The 21,035-nt window shown below is 40.3% G+C and overlaps 3 protein-coding genes across 5 annotated transcripts; all 3 read left to right on the forward strand.

Annotated features, from left to right (window-relative positions):
* Nucleotides 1–1,017: 1,017 nt before the first annotated feature.
* Nucleotides 1,018–4,981, forward strand: rap2c (RAP2C, member of RAS oncogene family). The gene is made up of 3 exons (XM_048232029.1): nt 1,018–2,327; nt 2,548–2,867; nt 4,326–4,981. The coding sequence occupies exons 1-2, from the start codon at nt 2,055–2,057 to the stop codon at nt 2,824–2,826; spliced, it is 552 nt and encodes a 183-aa protein (XP_048087986.1). The 5' UTR covers nt 1,018–2,054; the 3' UTR covers nt 2,827–2,867; nt 4,326–4,981.
* A 4,150-nt stretch (nt 4,982–9,131) lies between these two features.
* Nucleotides 9,132–12,068, forward strand: zgc:92907 (uncharacterized protein LOC436733 homolog). Its single transcript, XM_048231957.1, has 4 exons — nt 9,132–9,344; nt 9,462–9,624; nt 9,695–9,833; nt 10,021–12,068. Exons 1-4 carry the CDS (start codon nt 9,264–9,266, stop codon nt 10,130–10,132), a joined length of 495 nt encoding a protein of 164 aa, XP_048087914.1. The 5' UTR covers nt 9,132–9,263; the 3' UTR covers nt 10,133–12,068.
* Nucleotides 10,257–18,251, forward strand: LOC125286720 (uncharacterized protein CXorf65 homolog). 3 transcript variants are annotated; one of them, XM_048231955.1, is made up of 8 exons: nt 10,257–10,342; nt 12,621–12,705; nt 12,814–12,995; nt 13,256–13,401; nt 13,505–13,682; nt 13,799–13,895; nt 14,082–14,166; nt 14,314–15,432. In XM_048231955.1, the coding sequence occupies exons 3-8, from the start codon at nt 12,983–12,985 to the stop codon at nt 14,404–14,406; spliced, it is 612 nt and encodes a 203-aa protein (XP_048087912.1). In that variant the 5' UTR covers nt 10,257–10,342; nt 12,621–12,705; nt 12,814–12,982; the 3' UTR covers nt 14,407–15,432. The 3 variants fall into 3 exon arrangements, with proteins under 3 accessions (XP_048087912.1, XP_048087913.1, XP_048087911.1); XM_048231954.1 differs by lacking the exon at nt 10,257–10,342 and adding an exon at nt 11,870–11,954; XM_048231956.1 differs by lacking the exons at nt 12,621–12,705; nt 12,814–12,995; nt 13,256–13,401; ... (2 more) ...; nt 14,082–14,166; nt 14,314–15,432 and adding exons at nt 15,930–15,988; nt 16,292–16,378; nt 17,131–17,250; ... (1 more) ...; nt 17,607–17,722; nt 18,017–18,251 and having other exon boundaries at nt 10,275–10,342.
* The last annotated feature ends 2,784 nt before the right edge of the window (nt 18,252–21,035 follow it).

Genomic DNA, 21,035 nt, shown 5'->3' on the forward strand with positions numbered 1-21,035 from the left:
TGTATGCGTCACTTTGGTCTTATTTGTTTCCAAATGTCTACAGCAACTCAGCCAAAGCGTCTGCACTCTTGACACTAAAACCTATACCATGTTAGTAAGGTCTATTTTCTTTATAAACGAAAAGCATTCCAGACTAAGGACCTCATACAATGTTTAATTCAGGATTTATCTTCACACATTCTTATTTCCCATGCCTTAAAGACACAATAGAGAGCTCAAGTATTTAAGGTGGTCATAAGTTTATGCTCAGGAGATCTTTTGTCAAAATGCATTTAATTAGCTTTAACCTCCTTAACACTGAGCAAGCAAGGCATGAGTTTTTGTCAACGTTGTGTTGTTGGATCAGAATCATGACAGGCTGGCAGTGTTTTTTCAATTATAAATATGGAGTTTTATGTCTGGCCACACAAAAAATTGCAATTTACATTATTGCAACTACCAACTGCAAGTGCAACTACCACTTTTTAATGCTGCCTATAGGTATCACTGACACTGGCCCACAAATTCCAATTAATGTAAGAGTAATGAACTACTGAAAATATTTAAAATGGTATCTTTTATTTTGTCTTAAAACAAATATACAAAGTTAATTCCTGACTCAAACATGTTTCAATCAATTAGACATAATTAGGCTACACTTTCAGAGTTAGGCCATCATATTGATTGAATATAGTTAAACAGGGCTTCACATAGATATTTGATATCTAGCCTACAAAATATCGACTATTGACTAACCAACTAGATTTCATAGACATTGCACTAAAACTCTGAATTTGGGGATTTAATTATTCATCACACTATAGGCCTATGTAGATGCATGATGAGAATGTTTTCATTGAACACAAAACTGTTACAATCATTAGTTAAATCTGAAACATTATACCCACTAGTTTACAAACATCACATCTTCATGAACTGTACGACCTCATTTTCCGAAGGCCCTCCCAGTCGCAAAGTAGGCCAATGAGAATGGACATATGTTTTGGAATGACCAATTAACATACAGATCATCAGGCGGTACCCACCTTGATTTATGGGCCTGCAACTAAACTTGAAAGTCTGCATTGGCCCGTTCTGCTTATGATGGGCCCAAATGCAGCGAAATCTCTGCATATTTAGCGCCAGCAGTTGTTGAGGAGTCTTGAACCTACAATGGGATTTGCGTCCTGTAGCTCCAGGAATAGTGCTCAAGGAATGTGTACGGGCAGATTACGACTCTGATCAGCGGTGTTCTGAGAGACGAGACAGGGAGAGGCCGGTTCGATGCAAGGCCGGCGGAGTAGAGGTGTCATTTTCGTTTGAAGCAACGTGTTGCTTGCATTATATTGGACTGAAATTTAATTCCGTTCGATTAAAACGGTGGTTTAAGACAGTACGCTTGGAGACAGGTGAAACGCCGAGCATTCTTCAATGTACTGGTGACAGTCATTTTGAAGTTGCTAATATTACTCGGATAGCTTAGGTGGAATAGCTGGCTAGTTGGCTTACAAGCTAGCTAATGTTGTTTTGGGAGCTAACGGTAACTCCTAGCTTTATCCAGATTTAATGCAACCAAAATGGAAACGGAATGGAATGGGTTGTGATCTCATGGCCCCGAATTTAGCTGTCAAGATGAACTTTAACTTATAACAATATTTTCCAAGTTTTGGATCTGTCCTTATTTTGGGGCTTGATGATCTCAAAGTATACGTTTGGAGTTTGTGTAAAGGTAGCCAGCTAACCATACCTAGCTTGCTAGCTAACAAACAAGGTTCGTTAGAGAGAGTATGGATGGGCGTAGCGGCTTCAGTTTTACTTGCTAGCTAGCTATCTAAGGCAAATAGCTAGTAGAACGCGGGCGTTGCTCAGTTTTTCGAAGGCACGTTGCAAAGATTTTTGTCTTATGTTCAACTTTTTGAAAAATCTCGGTGGTATACTTGCTTTTGCGACTGCTGTCCACACAGCTACAGCCCGTGTTGGGATTTGTATAGTGTAAGGTTAACGTTAGCCGTTTGATTTATGTAGCTTGTGAACAAACACCTATTAGGTTGGGTCAGGCACATAGCTACACCCCAATGAAGGAGTACAAAGTGGTTGTGCTGGGCAGTGGTGGCGTCGGTAAGTCCGCGCTTACCGTCCAGTTTGTCACCGGCACATTCATTGAGAAATATGACCCGACTATAGAGGATTTCTATCGGAAAGAGATTGAAGTGGATTCGTCCCCGTCAGTGTTGGAGATTCTGGACACAGCAGGAACCGAGCAGTTCGCATCGATGAGAGACCTGTATATAAAAAACGGCCAGGGCTTCATCCTAGTTTACAGTTTGGTCAACCAACAGTCATTTCAGGTAATACTTCCAGCAGTTCTAACGATGTAATGATTGTACTCTTCACCATCTAATTGATAAATGCTTCAAGGTGTTTTCAACATGTCCTTTCATGACTTAAGTTTCACTAGTTTTGTTTTATTTGATGTTTCACATGGACATTCTGTCACTACCTACTACTTCTCAATCCATCAACTTAGTGCCCTTCTTCTGTACATGATTTTGACCTTTGCCCCCCCAGGACATCAGACCCATGAGGGATCAGATTGTGAGGGTGAAGCGCTTTGAAAAAGTCCCGCTCATCCTTGTGGGCAATAAAGTGGATCTGGAGTCGGAGCGAGAGGTGGCGGGCTCTGATGGCCGTGCCCTGGCTCAGGAGTGGGGCTGCCCCTTCATTGAGACATCAGCCAAGAGCAAGACCATGGTGGATGAGCTGTTTGCGGAAATTGTGAGGCAAATGAACTACGCCACACTGCCAGAGAAACAGGAGCAGTGTTGCACAGCTTGTGTGGTGCAGTGAAGACACTGTTCTCTACAACCATACTACCCCCTTCACCCCAGGTAAAGACATACAAACTCCATGTTCACTTGAGTTAGGATGGGCTACATGGGCCTCTTTCTAGCAAAGAAGTGACAAAACCTCTGGAACCTACCCAAAACCCAATCACAAAAATAACCTACTGGTGTTGACCATAGTTTTTTATATTGTCATCAAAACTGTATGTTGTACTTTTAGAGAGTTTAGCCTGAGCGAGAAGAGGGTAGTGGTGTTGGCTGAAAATTGTGAGGAGAGAAAAGAGGCTTGGTTTGTGAGTCTGTTGAGTTTGTTATCATTAGATCACAGAAAGAATGTGGCGTGAATAATATAGCGGCCTGAGCCCTAGGCCAGAGAAGTGAGGTGGGCGGGGGTCTCGGGGATGAGGGCTGTGGGTGGTGGAGCTGGGAGATTCCCAGGGAAGAAAAAGGAAAATGTTACATCCTGAATGAAAATTGATGTTCCAAAACAGGAAGTAGATATCTACCCTGTTTGAAAGGCTCTTCAGACACACTCACAGGAATTCTGTGCAGATATTCAACTGAGTGTGTCATGTAAAGATGTTTGTTTTTTTTTTTTTTTTTTTTTTTTTTCCGCTCGCATCTGTACTCCTCTCAAATGCATGTTTGAATACAGCAACTGGAGATAAACAGCTGGAGATATGTTGTCTGTAATGCCTTGTGTAGTTATGGGTCACCTTGTGTAGTTATGGGTCACCTTGTGTCTTGAACACTCAGCCACTGATTTTTACACAATGTAATTTCATGAATAGGTTTGTTGAGCTGTTTGTATGTCCTAGACAATGTAAATTCCTCCAGATCTAAAAGCAATTAGGAGAGGCACTTGTGTAAAGCTTCTGCCTTTCTCAATTTGTAAATATATTTGCAAGAGTGTAGGAGTTGCGATTTCAACACCATAGTATTATGGACTTAAGTGATCTAAAGCACAAAAAGTCCATAATGAGTAGCTATTGGGAACGGCAAGTATGTTACTCTTGGTGCTCTTAATGGTGACAGTTGTCCAAAAGCTGGCTAGTGTAGGAGTCTTGCACATCCAGTCACCCCCCTCGTATGCATAAGAGATCATTTGTGGCTTCGAAGTTATTTTTACACTGTGCTTTTATACTTGCTGGATTAGGATAGTCTTTTTAATTTTTTGAAAAGTTAAATAAGGAAGTTATTACTCCATGAGACGTAATTGCATTAACCCGCCTAATGTTAATCCTAATCGCAACTGCCATCATTGCCTTTTGGAAAGCTGGAGGATGCTTATGCTCATTGTAATTCATATAGAAGTACCAATGGTGTAAGCAACACCACTTTACTGTAATTGGAGTTCTACATGTATTGAGCTATTTATGGCCAATGCTATTGAGTTACTTTATCATCAGCTGGTCAAGTAGACATTGTTTATAAAGTGAAATTTGTTTGTGTAGTCTGTAGAATTGGAAGCTAATAAGAAAAATGTCTTTCCTCTTGTTTCAGACACATTACCTGGCAGGATGCCCTTTGAACCAGTCTGCTTCAATGACGTCAGACCCCGTCAGTCACACCAGCGACACCACACCTGCACACTTCTGATGCTGGTTGGCTGCTGAGGCCAGTTTTGCCCCACTGAAGGCAATAAAGGGGGCTTGAACTTCTCCAACCCCTTGATAGCCTGACTGTCGAGCACACTCACCTACAAATGCACTGGCCTTTTGGGTGATATAGGAAAGACATAATATAACACATAGCAAAGACAGACTATAGTGGATAGGTGACATGACAGGGCTATTGATTTTTAGTATTTTTCAAAGGGCGTTGGGCTAATGAGCTGTTTGTGCTCATGGCTAAAGCACCCTGTAGGTGCTCAGCCATATATAAATATATACCCTGTGTTTAAATATTTTAAATTTGGTATATAATTTTAAGTGACAACAGTCCGCAGGTTTGAGACCTGTGCTATCTGTATTTTTTTACAATGTATGCTTTTTCTCCCTCTTCTTCCTTATTAATCTATTTATTAAAATCTTTAATTATTGTGGTAGCTACTTATTGCCTTTTATTTTGTATTGGTGGTTGTTTTGCTTATGTGACCGCAGTATGCTTTGTTTCTGAAGTGGAGCATTAACGACGCCTTAAATGATTTCAGTCTTCAATATGTTGTCAGTGTCCCTTTATTTCTTCCACGAACACGCCTTTATCATAAAAAAAGAACTGGAAAAAGGGTGTTTTATGAATGCCAAGCTAGGTCTTTCCCACGTAGATTGTGCAATGTGAATAACCTTTTTGTGTGTGTGTGAGAGAGAGAGAGATTTGTGTTGGTTTATACATACAGCTCTGGAAAAAAATAAGACCACTGCAATTTTATCTGAAATCAGCATCTCTACATATACTGTAACAGCCATTCCATTCCAACGTTTCCAACACAACACAATTCCAACAAGCACACCTCATTCTACTTAACTCATTGAGTGCCAAAACGTAATATTACGTTTTTAGCTTTTGTTTTTTAAATTATGAAACTAGACACTTAACACACCTTATGTGTGATTTTGGGAACTCTGTGATTAATGGAAATGAAATATATGATGATCGAAAACTCATGAAAACGCACAATCTGGACATTTTATCCTCATCCAAAGCTCCCGAAAACAGCTTTTTATCCTCATCATTATTTTATCATTAGAGGGCATGAAAATGCACTCTACTGTTATCCGATTTCTTATTTTGTCTTCTACATATTTGTGCGTTTAATTCAGCTTCAACCGTTTGACGTAGAAACTTCGTTCAAACTGTGTTGCGTAGGTCTTACTTAGGTGACTTCAGCTATGTATTTTTCAACTTTGTAACATTTATACTTTTTGAACTATTAATTAAAAACTACTAAAAAATTCCCCATAGACTTAACATTGGCGATTATGACATCACAGTAGGGCACTTAGAATCCTATGCCAAGTGTTCCGGCCACCTCCAGAAACTGTCTGTATCAGGCTTTAAGCATACAATCTGGCTCTATTAAGACTACAGATCCTGTTTAACTGCTTCCTCTGCCCACAACTGTTTCAAAATAAAAGTCTCCACTACAATAATTCCCTATTAAATAATTTGACCATTTAAACTATCTAACTATTTAACTTTTGAACTATTCCAACTGTCAGTTATCATCAACTATGCCTCTAGCCTACTATATTAAACCACCACCTACCTAGCAACCAATTTAGCAACCATTGAAATTAAGCATCTATGTCAGTTTCCATAGCAACCAACATGATTATACTAGCAAACCACTGTAGTAACTCCTTTATTTCTCTTAGTAGCTACCATGGACACCCTAGCAACAACCTAGAAACGACTTCAAGTACCCTAGCAACAGCCTAGCAACCACATTCACAGTTAAAACCTAGCAACCAACATTAACTTAGCAACCAGCATAGCAACCACCATAACTACTCTAGCAACAGTCAGTTGTCATCAACTTTGACTCCCGTCAACTGTTTCCTCTCCCCACAACTGTTTCAAAGTAAAACTCCTCACTACAATAATTCCATTTTAAATAATTTAACCATTTTAACTATCCAACTATTTAACTGTTCAGCCTTTCAAACTGTCAGTTGTCATCAACTATAACTCCCGCCAACTGTTTCCTCTGCCCACAACTTCAACTTCAAAATAAGTCCTCAATACAATAATTTGCTATAAAATAATTTAACTATTTAAACTATTTAACTGTTCGGCCATTCCAACTGTAAGCTGTCATCAATTATGGCTCCCCGCCAGCTTTTTTCTCTATCTGACCTCCATCTTTTTACTTAGATTATATTTTAGACAATATTCAACAATATTTCATTCAGCAGCCATTTTTGCATTTTCATGCACTCGTAATTTCCTGGAATTACATTTTCTAGTTCTCGTTCTCTAGTTCTAGTTCTAGAATCAGTGACGCATGCACATCAGGTCAAAACCAGGCCATTTTCGTGGGTCTATCACTAGGTGGCAGTCTCGCTAATCACTTCCCGGAAAGTTTACACAAGTAAGTAACAGGCAACACTTCATATTTCATGAAAGACGTTATATCTCCATTTCTAGAAAAAAAAACAGCGATTTTGATGAAAACTAGCCACTGTTTAGCTTGGGATTTCTCAGGAACAGAGGCGTGTAGAAATACACCGTTTGCACCCACCGAGAGCTTAAAGTCTCACCTTTTAAACGAGCCATGTGTTCATAGCTAGGCCTATAACACAGGCTGTGGCTGTACACAAATCATCAATGGACAAAGCTCCCGAAAACAGCTTGGCATTCAATGAGTTAATAAGGTAGCCTACTGATTAGGTGATAACTTGAACCAAATCTTTACAGTACTAGGAGGAGTTGAAAAGAACATTTGAGTGAGGAAAAGAAGGGGCAATTCTGGCTTTACTGGAATAGTGATACAGTGAGCGTCAGGTTGCTTCCATCCTGAATATTTCTAAGAAGGCGGTTTTTAAGAACAAGGTCGAGCAGCAGACATTAGGGACAACAAAGCTACAGATCGGCAGAATGCGAACACAGCTCTCCACTGACCAGGACCGTCAATCAGCTCTCCACTGACCGGGATGACCGTCAACTCATTCGAATGTCACTCCGCAACCGTAGGATGACATCAAGTGACCTAGAAAAAGAATGGCAGCTGGGGTGAAGTGCACAGTGAGAACGGTTCAAAACGGGCTCCTAGGGGCAGGGCTCAAGTCGTGTAAATATAGATATAGTTTTTATATTACTTTGTCTACATTATTCTCTTATATGTCCATATTTATTCTCTAGACTTTACTTTTCTGCTGTAAGTGCATGTTGTGTGTGATGTCTGTATGCTACTGAGACCTTGAATTTCTCCTTGGGGATCAATAAAGTATCTATCTATCTATCTATCTATCTATCTAAAGCTAGAAAAAAAAACCTTCATCAATGAGAAGCAAAGAAGAGCCAGAGGTTTATTAGACCATAAGGATTACACCATAGACGACTGGAGTAAGGTCATCTTCTCTGATGAGTCCAATTTTCAGCTTTATTAAACACCTGGTCGTCTAATGGTCAGATGGAGACCTAGGCCTACAAGCCACAGTGTCTTGCACCCACTGTGAAATTTGGTGGAGGATCGGTGATGATCTGGGAGTGCTTCAGCAACGCTGAAATCGGACACGGGCAGATGTATCTTTAAAAAGGACACATGAATCAAGCCACGTACAAGGTTATCCTGGAAGAAAACTTGCTTCCTTCTGCTCTGACGATGTTCCCCAACTCTGATAATTGTTTTTTCCAGCAGGACAATGCTCCATGCTACACAGCGAAGTCAATCAAGGTGTGGATGAAGGACCACCAGATCAAGACCCTGTCATGGCCAGCCCAATCTCCAGACCTGACCCCCATTGAAAACCTCAGGAATGTGATCAATAGGAAGATGGATGGTCACAAGCCATCAATCAAAGCTGCTTGAGTTTTTGTACCAGGAGTGGCATAAAGTAACAGCATGTGAAAGACTGGTGGAGAGCATGCCAAACCACAAAGCAGTAATTGCATAATACTGTCTACACTGCACTATATCTCTTGTCCTGCCTATGCATCACTTGTCTATACTCTGTATATCACATTGCACTTTTCTGCTTTTTTGCACATCTGGTTAGACGCAAACTGCATTTTGTTGGCTTTGTACTTGTAGGCCTACTCTGCACAATAAAGTTGAATCTAATCTAATCATCTAATTCACAATCATGGTTATTCCAGCAAATATTGATTTCTGAACTCTTCCTAAGTTAAAACGTTAGGCCTAGTATTGTGTTGTTTATGAACTTGCATTATTTGATGTCTGAAAATACTAGGCCTATTTGTTTATGTTATTTTGACCATTTGTCATTTTCTGCAAATAAATAGCCTACTCAAAATGACAATATTTTTTATTTGGAATTTGGGGAAAATGTTGTAAGTAGGTGATAGAATAAAAAATACTCAAACACATACCTACACACCAAACGATAATTTTGCAGTGTATAAATCCTAATGCAGCCTTGCTATTGCAATTTGACAATGAAATGATATAGCAGATCTTGGAAATGAAATGGGTAAATTAAGGGTAAAGTAAGAAACTGATCTGGCAGTTGATGTCTGGAATGAGGAGTTAGCTCTCACAATATGACATGGTCGTTGAGTGGTTGTAAATGAGTTATTTCTTTCGTTTTAAGTAGGCCTTTGATAATATTTCAGGTTTCCCTCATCCAACTTTGAAACCTAGCCTCCAGCCCAGTTGGTGGCGATAATTCAGCAAGTCCCTGCTCTACTGACTCCGGAGAAAACGAAGAAGCAGACAGCTGTCGAGAGATTTCCGCAAACAACGTGTAGTGTGATCCTGCCGATCCTGCTGGTGATTGTAATTTAAGTCATTAGTACCTGTGTTATTTAACTGTTGCCATGAAATGCGTGTTTGTAACAGTCGGAACGACAAGATTTGATGAACTGATCGAAACTATGATTTCTGAGGATACAGTTAAGGTAATGCATTAAGTCTGGGTCCATGTACGTTTCTCTGAAGAGTTCATGCTAGTCAAGTCAGTGTCATATATCATTCGCCCACCTGAAATGTAACATTTATTTTTTGCTTTCTTTAAGGCTTTAATTGATCGTGGTTACACAGAATTAGTCCTTCAGGTTGGTTATGGTTCGCACCTCCCTGGCCCTGAAAGCTGTTCAGGACTGAAGTTGGATGCTTTCCGTTTTAAAGATTCTATATCGGACGATATGAAAAGAGCTGACCTCGTCATCAGTCACGCAGGTAATGGTGAACAGAAGTGTTACCCACGATTTTTAATAGGCTATGTTATAACTTGTTTTTTGTTTTCAAGGGGCTGGAAGTTGTCTTGAAGCTCTCGGGGCACAGAAAGCACTCCTTGTCGTGATCAACGACAAGCTGATGGACAATCACCAGCTCGAGCTTGCCAAGCAGTTGCATTGCGATTCACACCTTCTGTACTGCACCTGCAGGTCAGTGGCTGTCTTACATGGCTAAAGTAGCAGTAGGCTAGACCTTGTTTAATTATTAGCTCTTGCCACCTAATATAAAGCGATGATAAATGTAGATAGAGTGAGAAATTCTGTTCCCCAGAGCACTTGATTCGTTTTTACTTAGCATACATCACTTTTCTGACTAGTCCTTTGTTTATTCTCTTAGGACTTTGACTGAAACATTGAAGACCATGGATTTCTCCACACTGACACCTTTTTTACCTGGTCAGCCACAAAACTTTGCAAAATTCCTGGACAAAGCACTTGGATTTGCCTGATGGAGACACAGACCTTAACCAGCAAACTGAATAATTTTCAAGTGAATTCTGAAAGGAATCATTCAAAAGTGTTAGGAGGGATTACTCTGCTTGGAACAGACTACTGAGGAGAAATGTCTGGTTAAAACAGGGTGGGCAAAACATGGATGGAGATATTTGGCTAAGAATGGCGGCAGACTATGGCAGGTTCAGCTTGAAGGCTGTTGAAAGGTATTTTCTGTTGATTGTTTTTTTGGGTACTGATGATTCATCTGTCTACCCACATAAAGTACATTTGTCAATCCTCAGTGCTTACAAGAAAAACGTTGGTGTTTATGTACAGACTCACAATGGGTTTTGAATTTCGGTACATTTGGATTTGGGCTACACTCATCAAAATAGCAGAAGCAGACATGCATAACTATAGTAACGGGTATGATGTAAAGACTCTGTCTCTTGTACATTTCAAAACAAACTGACGCTCATGGGTATGTGTTCTTACATGTCACAGTCAGGACCAATCGCACAGTGAGGACCAATAGCACAAGGAACTTACGGCAGTCTGTGTAAAAACAACTTTTTTTTTTTCTTTTCTCCACTGTGACATATTATTAGGATTCAGTATATTAGAGGTTTTGATACATGTTAGATTGGGAGAGGGAAAATGAGAGGATTTTATATAGTAACGCATACATCAGATAATTTCCATGGGATGCTTTTCTGTTGCCTTGCTCATGGGTCAACCATCCTGTCTGTCTGCTACGGTCTCCTCTGAGTGCCTCTGAAGAAATGAGACATCCTTAACGATGTCTGCCTTTGGCCAACCTCCACTGAATGAGCTGGAGGAATGAGGCATGAGGACCGTGAAGCCATAAACATACTGACCAGAAAACCCCCCCACCACATCTTAATAGGCTACTCATGATTGAGAACTGCAGGCATACATCAAAGACGCATACACACACATACCTTGACCTGTTAGACACTCTCTTAAGTCTAAAGTACAAAGGGCCATTTATAATTATGTTTTACTCTGCATACTTTTTGGCCTGTGCACAAACTGACCACTGGGAGTCCATGTAAAGCTTCAAGCTTTCCATTTCCTGGGCAGCAGATTACATGTGTCCATCTCATTCCTGTACACTTATTGATCATACCTGTAGGACAAAATATATTTAAAATAATTGTGTACACACTTAGGCATAAAAGAAGCTCAACCAAAAGTTTCATCCTTTGTAGCAAAAACCTGTAGCAAAAACAAGAATGTCATACACTAATTAAATAATTTAGATCTTCCTAAATGCTTATTTAAATAGCTTTTGAAACTTCTTAAGATCAATGGTGTATATGTTCACGTTTCCAAACAGACAACAACCCTTGTAAGGCAGTGACGAGAAAATGCTTTTTCCTGTAATTTCTTTAGTCCTCCATTGTGTCACTTCTTGTCCTCCAGTAGTCTTACTGAAATAAACAGACATGCTGAAAAAAGAGATTGTGCAGGAATGTTTTTAACAGCAGTATTTAAGGTAAAGCACACCTAACAGCCATAAATGTTCACTCGGCATATAGCTTGTGTATTTGTTTGTGAACATGTCTACGTATTTGTTCGATGTCATGGAAGGTGAACTGCACAGTCAGCAAGCGTTAAGAGGAAGTTGACAAAAGTTGCGTTTAGAGGAAGTCGTCAAGAGTTTCGAGAGGTTCAGGAGACGCGTTCGTTTCACACAGTATGGATGGTTGTTTTAAAAAGTCTTCAAAATGATCCCCAGCAAATCATTCTTGGTTCTCTTTGGGGGCCTTATTGTCTGTTGTGTTATCGGAAGGTGTTTAACCTCTATACCAAGTAAGTGCTCTAAGTTTCATCATATATGGTAGTATATGGTTATATAATGTAGACCTTCACTTGATGTAATGTTATCACATTCTTCAAATAAAATAGGAAATTACAACAGTGAAAGATGTATTTCGTATTTCTCATTTCCATTGTTTTCCACTTGTATTTTGTTATTAGTTATTTCAGTATTTTAATCTTTCTGGTCGTAATGGTTCAACTGACAGTTTAACGTGCACTCAGAAAGGTCAAAGTGGTGTAAAGGAATTTCCCCGCCTCCATATGATGTGGGATTTTTAGAACTGAAATCTTATTCAATTTCCACTCCACGCTAGTGCTACCTTAGATCAGTTAAATGAAAATTCCTGTATTTTTCAACCTGGGCCCTATATTTAAAAATGTTTAGTAACATTTTGTGCCTTGGCAAGGTGAAAACAAGTGGTTTACTTTCACATCTCCAAATCCCCTGTACACCTCCATTGTATAGCCTTTTTGAGGTTGACTGTTTTAGCATTCTAACTCATACTGAACCAGTTTTATCTACTTGACAGCTGTGAAATATATTTTATTGATTCAGCATTGAATTAAGATGTTTTACAAAACCATGTTTTTATACAAATGCTACAATCACTTTTTGGTAGAAAGAAAACGCCATATACTCTTATTCATCTTTTGCAGGTGTAGATTGTTATATTGTTAATTTGGAAAATGTAAACTGCACCTGGAATTGCGATAGTGATGTAAGCTTCTCTTTCAGTTACTGGTGAGTATATAGAAGGTTTATCAGTCCAATATTTGAGATTCCAATAATTGGTGTAAGACATTGGTTACCTGCAAAAAAATTTTTGCCATTATGTCTTGTGTGTCACAGGACTCCAGAGGGTGTCCCATCATCCAGAAAATATACTGAGTGCCCAACTTACCAAGTTAAGGATGGCTGTAGTGTCGGCTGCATCTTTCCTTTTCATCAAGGAAATAGATTCAAGCACCTGCACACCTCACTGTTTCATGGGGCCACACAGAAAAATCAGACACATGATATGCGCATTGATGGTAAGACAACTTTAGTTATCTAATATGCAATATTATTAAAGATTAAGAATAATGATAATAAAGGCAAATGTTGTTTTGGCTTTCTGAATCACATCTTTCATCATCATCATATGCATGGACTATTTAGTGTGTTTCATGTTGAGGAATGTAAAAAAATACAGCACTTAATTCAGCTTCTGTGTTCCTACATTGCTACACTCCTTTTGTAGTGTCTCTTTGTGTTAAAGTGTTGACTCATTTTCATTCTTATTTTCTCAAAGTGAAACTTCACCCACCTCAGAACCTAACCGTGTTGTGGAATAACACTACTGGAGATGTGTCTCTATGGTGGAATATCAGTGGACCTGTCAAAGACACTTGTGTTGAGAGTATGATTTCCTACCGGATGGACTCAGGGACATGGCAGGTTAGAATGTGGTGGCTGTGAAGATATTGAAACAGAAATGAGTGAAAAGTCCCAGCAGGTTTGCTTTCAGCTTTCATATCTGTACACTCTTTTTAATTCACAGGACTTAAAAGAGCTTTTGCCTGCAAGCACTTCCTACACTTTTGCCAAAGTCTCTCGGACAAAATCATACATGTTTCGAGTCAGAAGTCGATATGCCAGTCATTGTAAACAGTTCAAATATTGGAGTGACTGGACTGCAGCTGTTCAGTGGGGACCTGTGGAGCCCAGCAATTCAGCAGGTGGAACAACACAACCTCATGCACACATACATGGCTATATAACACCTTCAACTCCCTTGTTGAATTACTTAGAAGTGGCTGATTTTCTATTTTGTTGTTTTACACTTCCCTCCCAGATATCTCAGTCAAAAAGGGCCTATATGTGGCATTTGGAGTTGTGGCCCTGGCCATCATCCTGATCATCATGGTCCGCGTGCTATTAGAATGTGAGAGGTAAGCAGAAGTCATTGTCCCTGTAGACGTCCGTTTCCTTGGTGCCCAGCAAGTATGGGCTTCAGTTCCTTTGTAACATTTAGTTATTTATATAGGTAGTTACATATTCTGTTTGTTTGAATATAAACCCCAACATGTCCTTGGCTTTTTTAAAGTAACTATTAAAGTAACTATTGTGTTTAACAGGATCAGGGTGATCTTTGTTCCAGTGGTTCCTGACGCAACCAAAAATCTCAACGATCTCTTCTATGATTATGGTGGCAATGTTGAGGCAAGGTTTCTTTTTAGACTTTCTGAATGGGGGAAGCAATAGATCTGTATCATTTGGGTTCAGGTTAATAGGAAAGAAACTGCAACAATGGATGATAAACATCAGACCGTGGACTGACTCAGGATGTGCTTTTCTCTGTGTTCTCAGGGATGGGTACAAATATCTCCAGAACTGAGGGATGCCTTTAAATCGGACTTCAATGAGACGGCTTGTGTTGTGAGGGAGACCGCAACTCGTTGAAAAACCAGCCTGTATAATGCTGCAATGAGTTTGTTTCCATTCTATGTAATGTGTAAACATTTATTCATATGTGTGCATTGGTTTCATCAAGCAAGGTTTACTCAGAGCTGAAAATATACTACACTGAGCCAGAGAGAGTTTGTTACTGAAGACTACATTATCCAATGTGCTTTGTGTGTATTACTGTTAATTATCATTTTAAAATCGCATCCATCCATCCTTTTTGGTATTGAATATTACTATTTGCTGATTTTTTTTATTTGCATCCCTCTGGTTCAGTCATTTCATTAATATCACCAAACATTTTAATCACATCTCTGTTTAGCTAAAAACACATTTTGCACAAAACTTTCTACATTTCTAAATGTATTTCACATTAGCAATGGAGGATCCGCCGCTTTTGAAGGTTCGCCGAAATGCTAATCTGACCAGAGAGCAACAGCTGACTCAAAATGTGTCTGAAATTTGTGATGGACTGTTCAAGAACACCATGTTGCTTAACCACATAATACCTGGGCCAATTACAAGGTTTTGCCTGAAATTGCACAGCGCCTACTTCAGAGGCCATTATTCCCATCTAGTTTGGCCTATAAGGAAATGATTGAACTCTGAAAAGCTGAGACCCTCAGAATTACTGTGTGAAGTACTAACACAGAGTTATATAGAATATTTGGTGAGGTATGCCCATGCGTTTTGCAAAATGCCCTATGGAGACTGACCCCAAATATGACCTTTGGTTATACCCAAAATGCATACTGACAATAAAAGGCTCATACTGACATACTCTGTGTAGAAGCATAATCTTGGTCTCAAATGAAAGGTAACACTCTGAAGCTCTAATGCTCAGTCAATTTCCACTGAATAAATAATGGTTGATGATGATTTCAGAGTTATTTATTGTATTGGGATGTTAGATGTCTCAGTCATTTTTATAAATATGTGATGCCATGCCTTATCATTCCATTTGTGTTTGTAATTTGTAAATAGACTGTAAATAAACGGTTTAATAAAGCCAACATTTTGATATTTCCAGAGAATAGAGCTTGATCCATTCTACTTCCTAATTAAATGTGATTTTAGAGTTGTCATTACGTGCACAATTCATAGCACATTCTCATATACCGGTACTTTGTGATGCCAGAGTCATCAACAACTGTCATTGCTAGTTAATCACATTCCATTTTAGTTAAAATGTCTATTTATTATCAACTAAATTACTCCTTCAATCATGCCTTATCTCTGCAGCTAGATTAGAATGTTTTTGTTCATGACACCTCAGTGTGGTGGATTGACCTGCCTAGTCTGATTTTCAAGTTGCCTACTTGCTAAATGCCTTAACATAAGCTTGCAACAATGTAAAGAAATTATGTTGACAATGTTGTTCCACCACAGTCCCAGTCACTCCTATCATGAACTTGAGTACATTCTAGGCTCTTTGTTTCAGCATTATGACATCATACCATACCTGACAACCTGGCGTTCTCTAGTCAAGAGTTAATCCAAACTGATCTTCTTTCACTAAGGACTCGAGTTCCACAGGCTCTGCTGCTTGACTTGATGTTCGTGTACATAAAACATGGAGGTAAGAACAGAGTTTGTGTGTATTGTAGCCTTTCTAATGCTATAGTCTAGAGATATTGCTGGATAAATTGTGTAATAACCATATAAAGTGTTCATTCCATGGTTTTGGGGAATATGGAGGATGGAATAGACAATTCCAAAGAAATCAAATATTATGTCTTTTCAATTTCTTTTTTCCCCCATGATACCTACTGTTTGGAGCAGACCCCATATTCATGACTTGGTTTTTTCAGATGTAGTTCTGTTATTCTGTAATTCTGCATACCCCATGTGATTCCCCCTCGTTGTGCTTTTATGATCACAGATGGTGAGCAGTTCCTCACCAACACCAACTGCCCCACCCTGCTTCTGCTCCAGTTTATACGAGCCAAGCTTGGACTGCTAGAATCAGGTAAAGTGATGAAACACAATGAATCAGCTCAGAATATTTTGTTCAGGGGCAAAGCAAAGCATTTAATCCACAAGCCTACCTTCTTCTAACATTATGGTCACAGCATGATTATGAAACGGATTTAGAATATTACCCAATATGGTATCACTACATTTGTTGTCCAGAATAAAAAATAAAAAAAAAATGCTAATTGTGGGTGAAATACACAAGGCTAAATGTCATCTGTCGAAGGTACCTGTGATGACCCTTGTTTTATAAAGTGGAAATGACCTATAGATCAAAGCATGTGTTTGGAGAGCGTGACATGATGGAACAGTAATGGAGCAGTCCAGCAGGGTTTGAGGGATTTGGGAAGGGGGGTTGTGCAGAGGCCCCAGTGCTAAATATTTCACCCGCTCTCCGCTCCACGGCTGGTGTCTGCTTACGGCACTGGCATCCATCCCCTCCATGCCCTAATGAGTCCTCCATTACTAGTGTTGTTTAACTGTGTCTGATTGATACCCTACCTAATGACAGTGGGAGTTTACTTAAGTATGCTAAGGCTCATTGATGCCATCTTGGATATGCTGTGCAACCCGTCTAATTGTCCTCCCCCTGTATACTGTACTTTGACATGCAATCCGTAATGCCATCCACACCACTCCATATGGTTAAATCACCTAGTGTTTGCATGAAAGAAAAATATTTCTCCTTGTTTCCAGTGTGGGTTTGTCATGAGTATGTGTGTGTGTGTGTGTGTGTTTCTATTTCAGACTTGGTGGATCTCTGTGATGAGCGGGGTGTCCTGAAGCTCCTCTTTTTAACCCAGCCACAGGAGAGCGCCGGTCGTCTGCTGCCTTCCCGATGTACCTTCACCGTCTGTTCCATTAACCGTACGCCTGAGCCCACATCCACTCAGCCCCTCTCCCCACCACTCTTATGTCACCATACTCATATTTTTAGGCCTACATATTGTGTCTTTTCACAGGACAGTCCGATGGGTCTTATGCCTCTATCACACCACAATTGGTCAACCCTGATCCCGCTCTACTAGGTAACAGTGTGTTTTAATGTTTTCCCTACATACATACTCACAATCTACACATGAGGATTGGCTTCAACTAAGTGATTTTTGGAGTGGCTAGTGTCACATAATGCATATTCCTAACAAAAAGGCTGAGGCCCGTGATCCAGAATAGTTTCCATGTCAAGTTTAATTGTGTGCTTCTGTGTGTTGTATGTACGGCAGAGGCCTTGCAGACACAGACTGAGAGTTTGGAGAAGGCCCGTTTAAAGCAGCTTCGGACCCTAGAGGACAAGCGGTCTCCGGGGGAAACGCCCACCCAGGTTCAGCCCACTCCACAAGTGAGTCTACTCCCCGGATCACTACTCACTGTAAATGGGAATCAAAACACTGTAGCTGCCAGGGACCAAGGCGTAAACAATCCCAGCCAATCAACACGGAGTTTGAGGAGCAGAGAAGGGAAGGGTGTTTGTTTGGCTATTGCACTCAAATATCAGCAACCTTTTGTGGAACCGATAGCGATTCACAGAACACAACTAATAATATGTTTCAGTAACAAGAATAGGTTGAATATGAATATGAAAATGACGTTTAGAAGTGTGGATGAGACCTGATTATTCACTTGTGTCTAATAGGCAAAAGGGAAAGGCAAAAATGTTCACATGGACACACCTGATGAGGAACCACAACGCCGCACAGGGAGTCGAAGAAACAGGAACTGAAGATATTAGGCCTACATGAATATGTATACACAGATTAGCCAGTTAACTCATGCATGTCTTTTTCATGCATGCATGCATGAATTTAAAATTTAGTAAGGCTAAAAGTACTGTCTGGAACCTACCACCCAGTAAATCTTTTTTTCTCAAATGGATGTGTTGGCAGATGGATTTTTTCTTTCTTTTTTTCCCTTTAGTTTTTTTTTTGTTTGTTTCCCATTTCCCTCAGACATGTGTGCGAGCATCAAAAGTGGGTGGGGTTGGGATTTCCTCTCTGCACAGGTCTGTGCCCCTCAGTGTCCCATGCAAGTATATCATACACATGTGAGCTCTTCAAGGGGTGGTCAAGTGGGCATCCTCCTTTGGCAGTGCCAACTGAATTAGGCCCAGCAGACCACAGAGAGTCTCGACAGTAGTACCCCTCTAAGTATAAGTATAAGTATATATACTCTTTTGATCCCGTGAGGGAAATTTGGTCTCTGCATTTATCCCAGTCTGTGAATTAGTGAAACACATTCAGCTCACAGTGAACACACAGTGAGGTGAAGCACACACTAATCCCGGCGCAGTGAGCTGCCTGCAACAACAGCGGCGCTCGGGGAGCAGTGAGGGGTTAGGTGCCTTGCTCAAGGGCACTTCAGCCGTGCCTACTGGTCGGGGTTCAAACTGGCAACCCTCCGGTTACAAGTCGGAAGCACTAACCAGTAGGCCACGGCTGCCCCCTTAATGTCCACAATAGGCCCTTTTAGGCAGCTCATCAATGCAGGCTCTAAGCTACCAGGTCCAGGTTTCTGTTTAGCACTTGCTTAGTTGATGATGCCTTAAAAATGTGTATTTGTGTGCGTGTGCGTGTGCGTGTGCGTGTGTGTGTGTGTGTGTGTGTGTGCGTGCCTGCATGTGTGTGTGTGTGTGGGTGTGTGTGTGTGTGTGTGTGCGTGCCTGCATGTGTGTGTGTGTGTGTGTGTCATTTACATGTCCCACAAGTCAGAGACAAGCTAACTGAGGTGCTGACCGACATCTTTAACACCTCACTCTTCCAGGAAGCTGTACCAACATGCCTTAAGACCTTTACTATCATCCCCCTAAGAGCACAGAGGTGTCATGCCTTAACAACTACGACGTAGCTCTGATGCCCATAATCACAAAAGGCTTTGAGAGGCTGGTAATGGAGGTAAAGAGGATGATCAATGTAACTGTGGACCCCCATCAGTATGCATACAGGAAGAATCACTCAACTGTCGACGTCATCTCTTCGATGATCCATCTAGCACTCACTCACCTGTTGAAGAAGGACTCTTATGTCAGACTACTCTCTCTGGACTGCAGCTCTGCGTTTAATACTTCCATCCCCCAAACGCTGGTGAACAAACTGTCAGTACTTGGACCAACCACAACACTCTGCAATTGGATCTTAGACTTTCTAACAAACAGACGCCAATCTTTCAGGATCCAAGATGCTTTCCACCATATCCTCCTCCCCGGCGCCCCCCAGAGATGTGTCCTGAGCCCCTTACTGTATACAGAGGTGGGCACAAATACATCAAAAATTATTTTGTTACAAACTACAAATACTGGCTCATAAAATGTAACAAAAATACAAAATGAAAAATGTATTTAATTAAAATACAAGTAATTAGTCATTTGAAAATACAAAAATACCCACACAATAATCATGGTATACCTACTTTTAAAAGAAACTACAAGGCATGTTGAAAACGTATCCCCAAGAGACAAGAAATACTATTTTCTGATTGGCTGGCAGTGGGCTATTAATTCTGTACATTGGGGCTCCTATGAAGTATATCTGGTAAATACAAAGTATATATATGAAGTATATCTGGTAAATGGTTATCTGCATCCCATATCAATGTAAACGATGATTAAACTGACAAGAAGCAGACTTCACAATAGTGGAATCAACTGTAACACAGCAAACCCACCATCATTTCCGTAACCAATGAATGTAGTACGACAAATTTAACAGGTCGCCCTCTTTTTAAACTGAACCGCATTTCCCTTTTTGTGCTATAAATGGCTAGATACATAACTGGCAACAAGGGGGACAAACAGAATAACATCCTGTAAGGTGTCCCGATATACAGAATTAATTAACTTGGTGGAGAAAACTCTTTCTGCATCGGGGAGGTCTTTGCGTCCGTCTCCTCCATTATTTCTGCATAGCTCAGAGGATGTTATCCCTGGCATACATCCTCACGTCAAATCCATTAAGTGGTTTTATTAACTGTCCTGTAGTGAGAATGAACATCAGCTATTAGGTACTATGAGACCATGGTGAAGTTAGTTTCACTTTCCCAATGAGTTCAAATAATAGACGAGTGCAAATGCATGTACGCCATACTCTGCTAGGTTTTAGTAAAGCATGGTTAAGTGGAATACCTGTTCCATACGGTCTTGCGTGCAAGCAGATTCCTTCAACTGCGCTGCTGACTATCAAAATACCGCGCTGCGCTGTTTGAAGTTGCGCTGCACACTGTTAAAGGGAATTACAGATGTCATTCTCATTGGTTTAAATGATTTCATGCCCAAAACACACCCATTACTGATTAAGAAGCATAAGGCCCACCTTCTTGCGCCATGCGCCGTACGTTTCATAGCATTTCATAACTAAACCACACCCAATATGGACTGGACAAACCCCGAAACTATTCGCCAGTGACCATGCGTTTTAGACTGTCATGATAGGGCCCTTAGTCTTGTTGCACTGGACACATCGTACAAATTCAAGCTCCTGAAGTTAGTTATTTTTTATTTTGTTTTCAACTTTTAATGTTCTAAGGGGATGATGAAACAGGGTGACATAAAATTGGTGGCACAAACATTTTTTCCAACTTTAGACATGTCCAGAGGGGATTGTAAAAGAGAAAAGTTGGATCTAACACTTAAGTTGGTCACAATGTGGTTTACTACTGCAAGA

The sequence above is a fragment of the Alosa alosa genome, chromosome 21 (genome assembly GCF_017589495.1).
Source record: "Alosa alosa isolate M-15738 ecotype Scorff River chromosome 21, AALO_Geno_1.1, whole genome shotgun sequence".
NCBI classification, from domain to species: Eukaryota; Metazoa; Chordata; class Actinopteri; order Clupeiformes; family Clupeidae; genus Alosa; species Alosa alosa.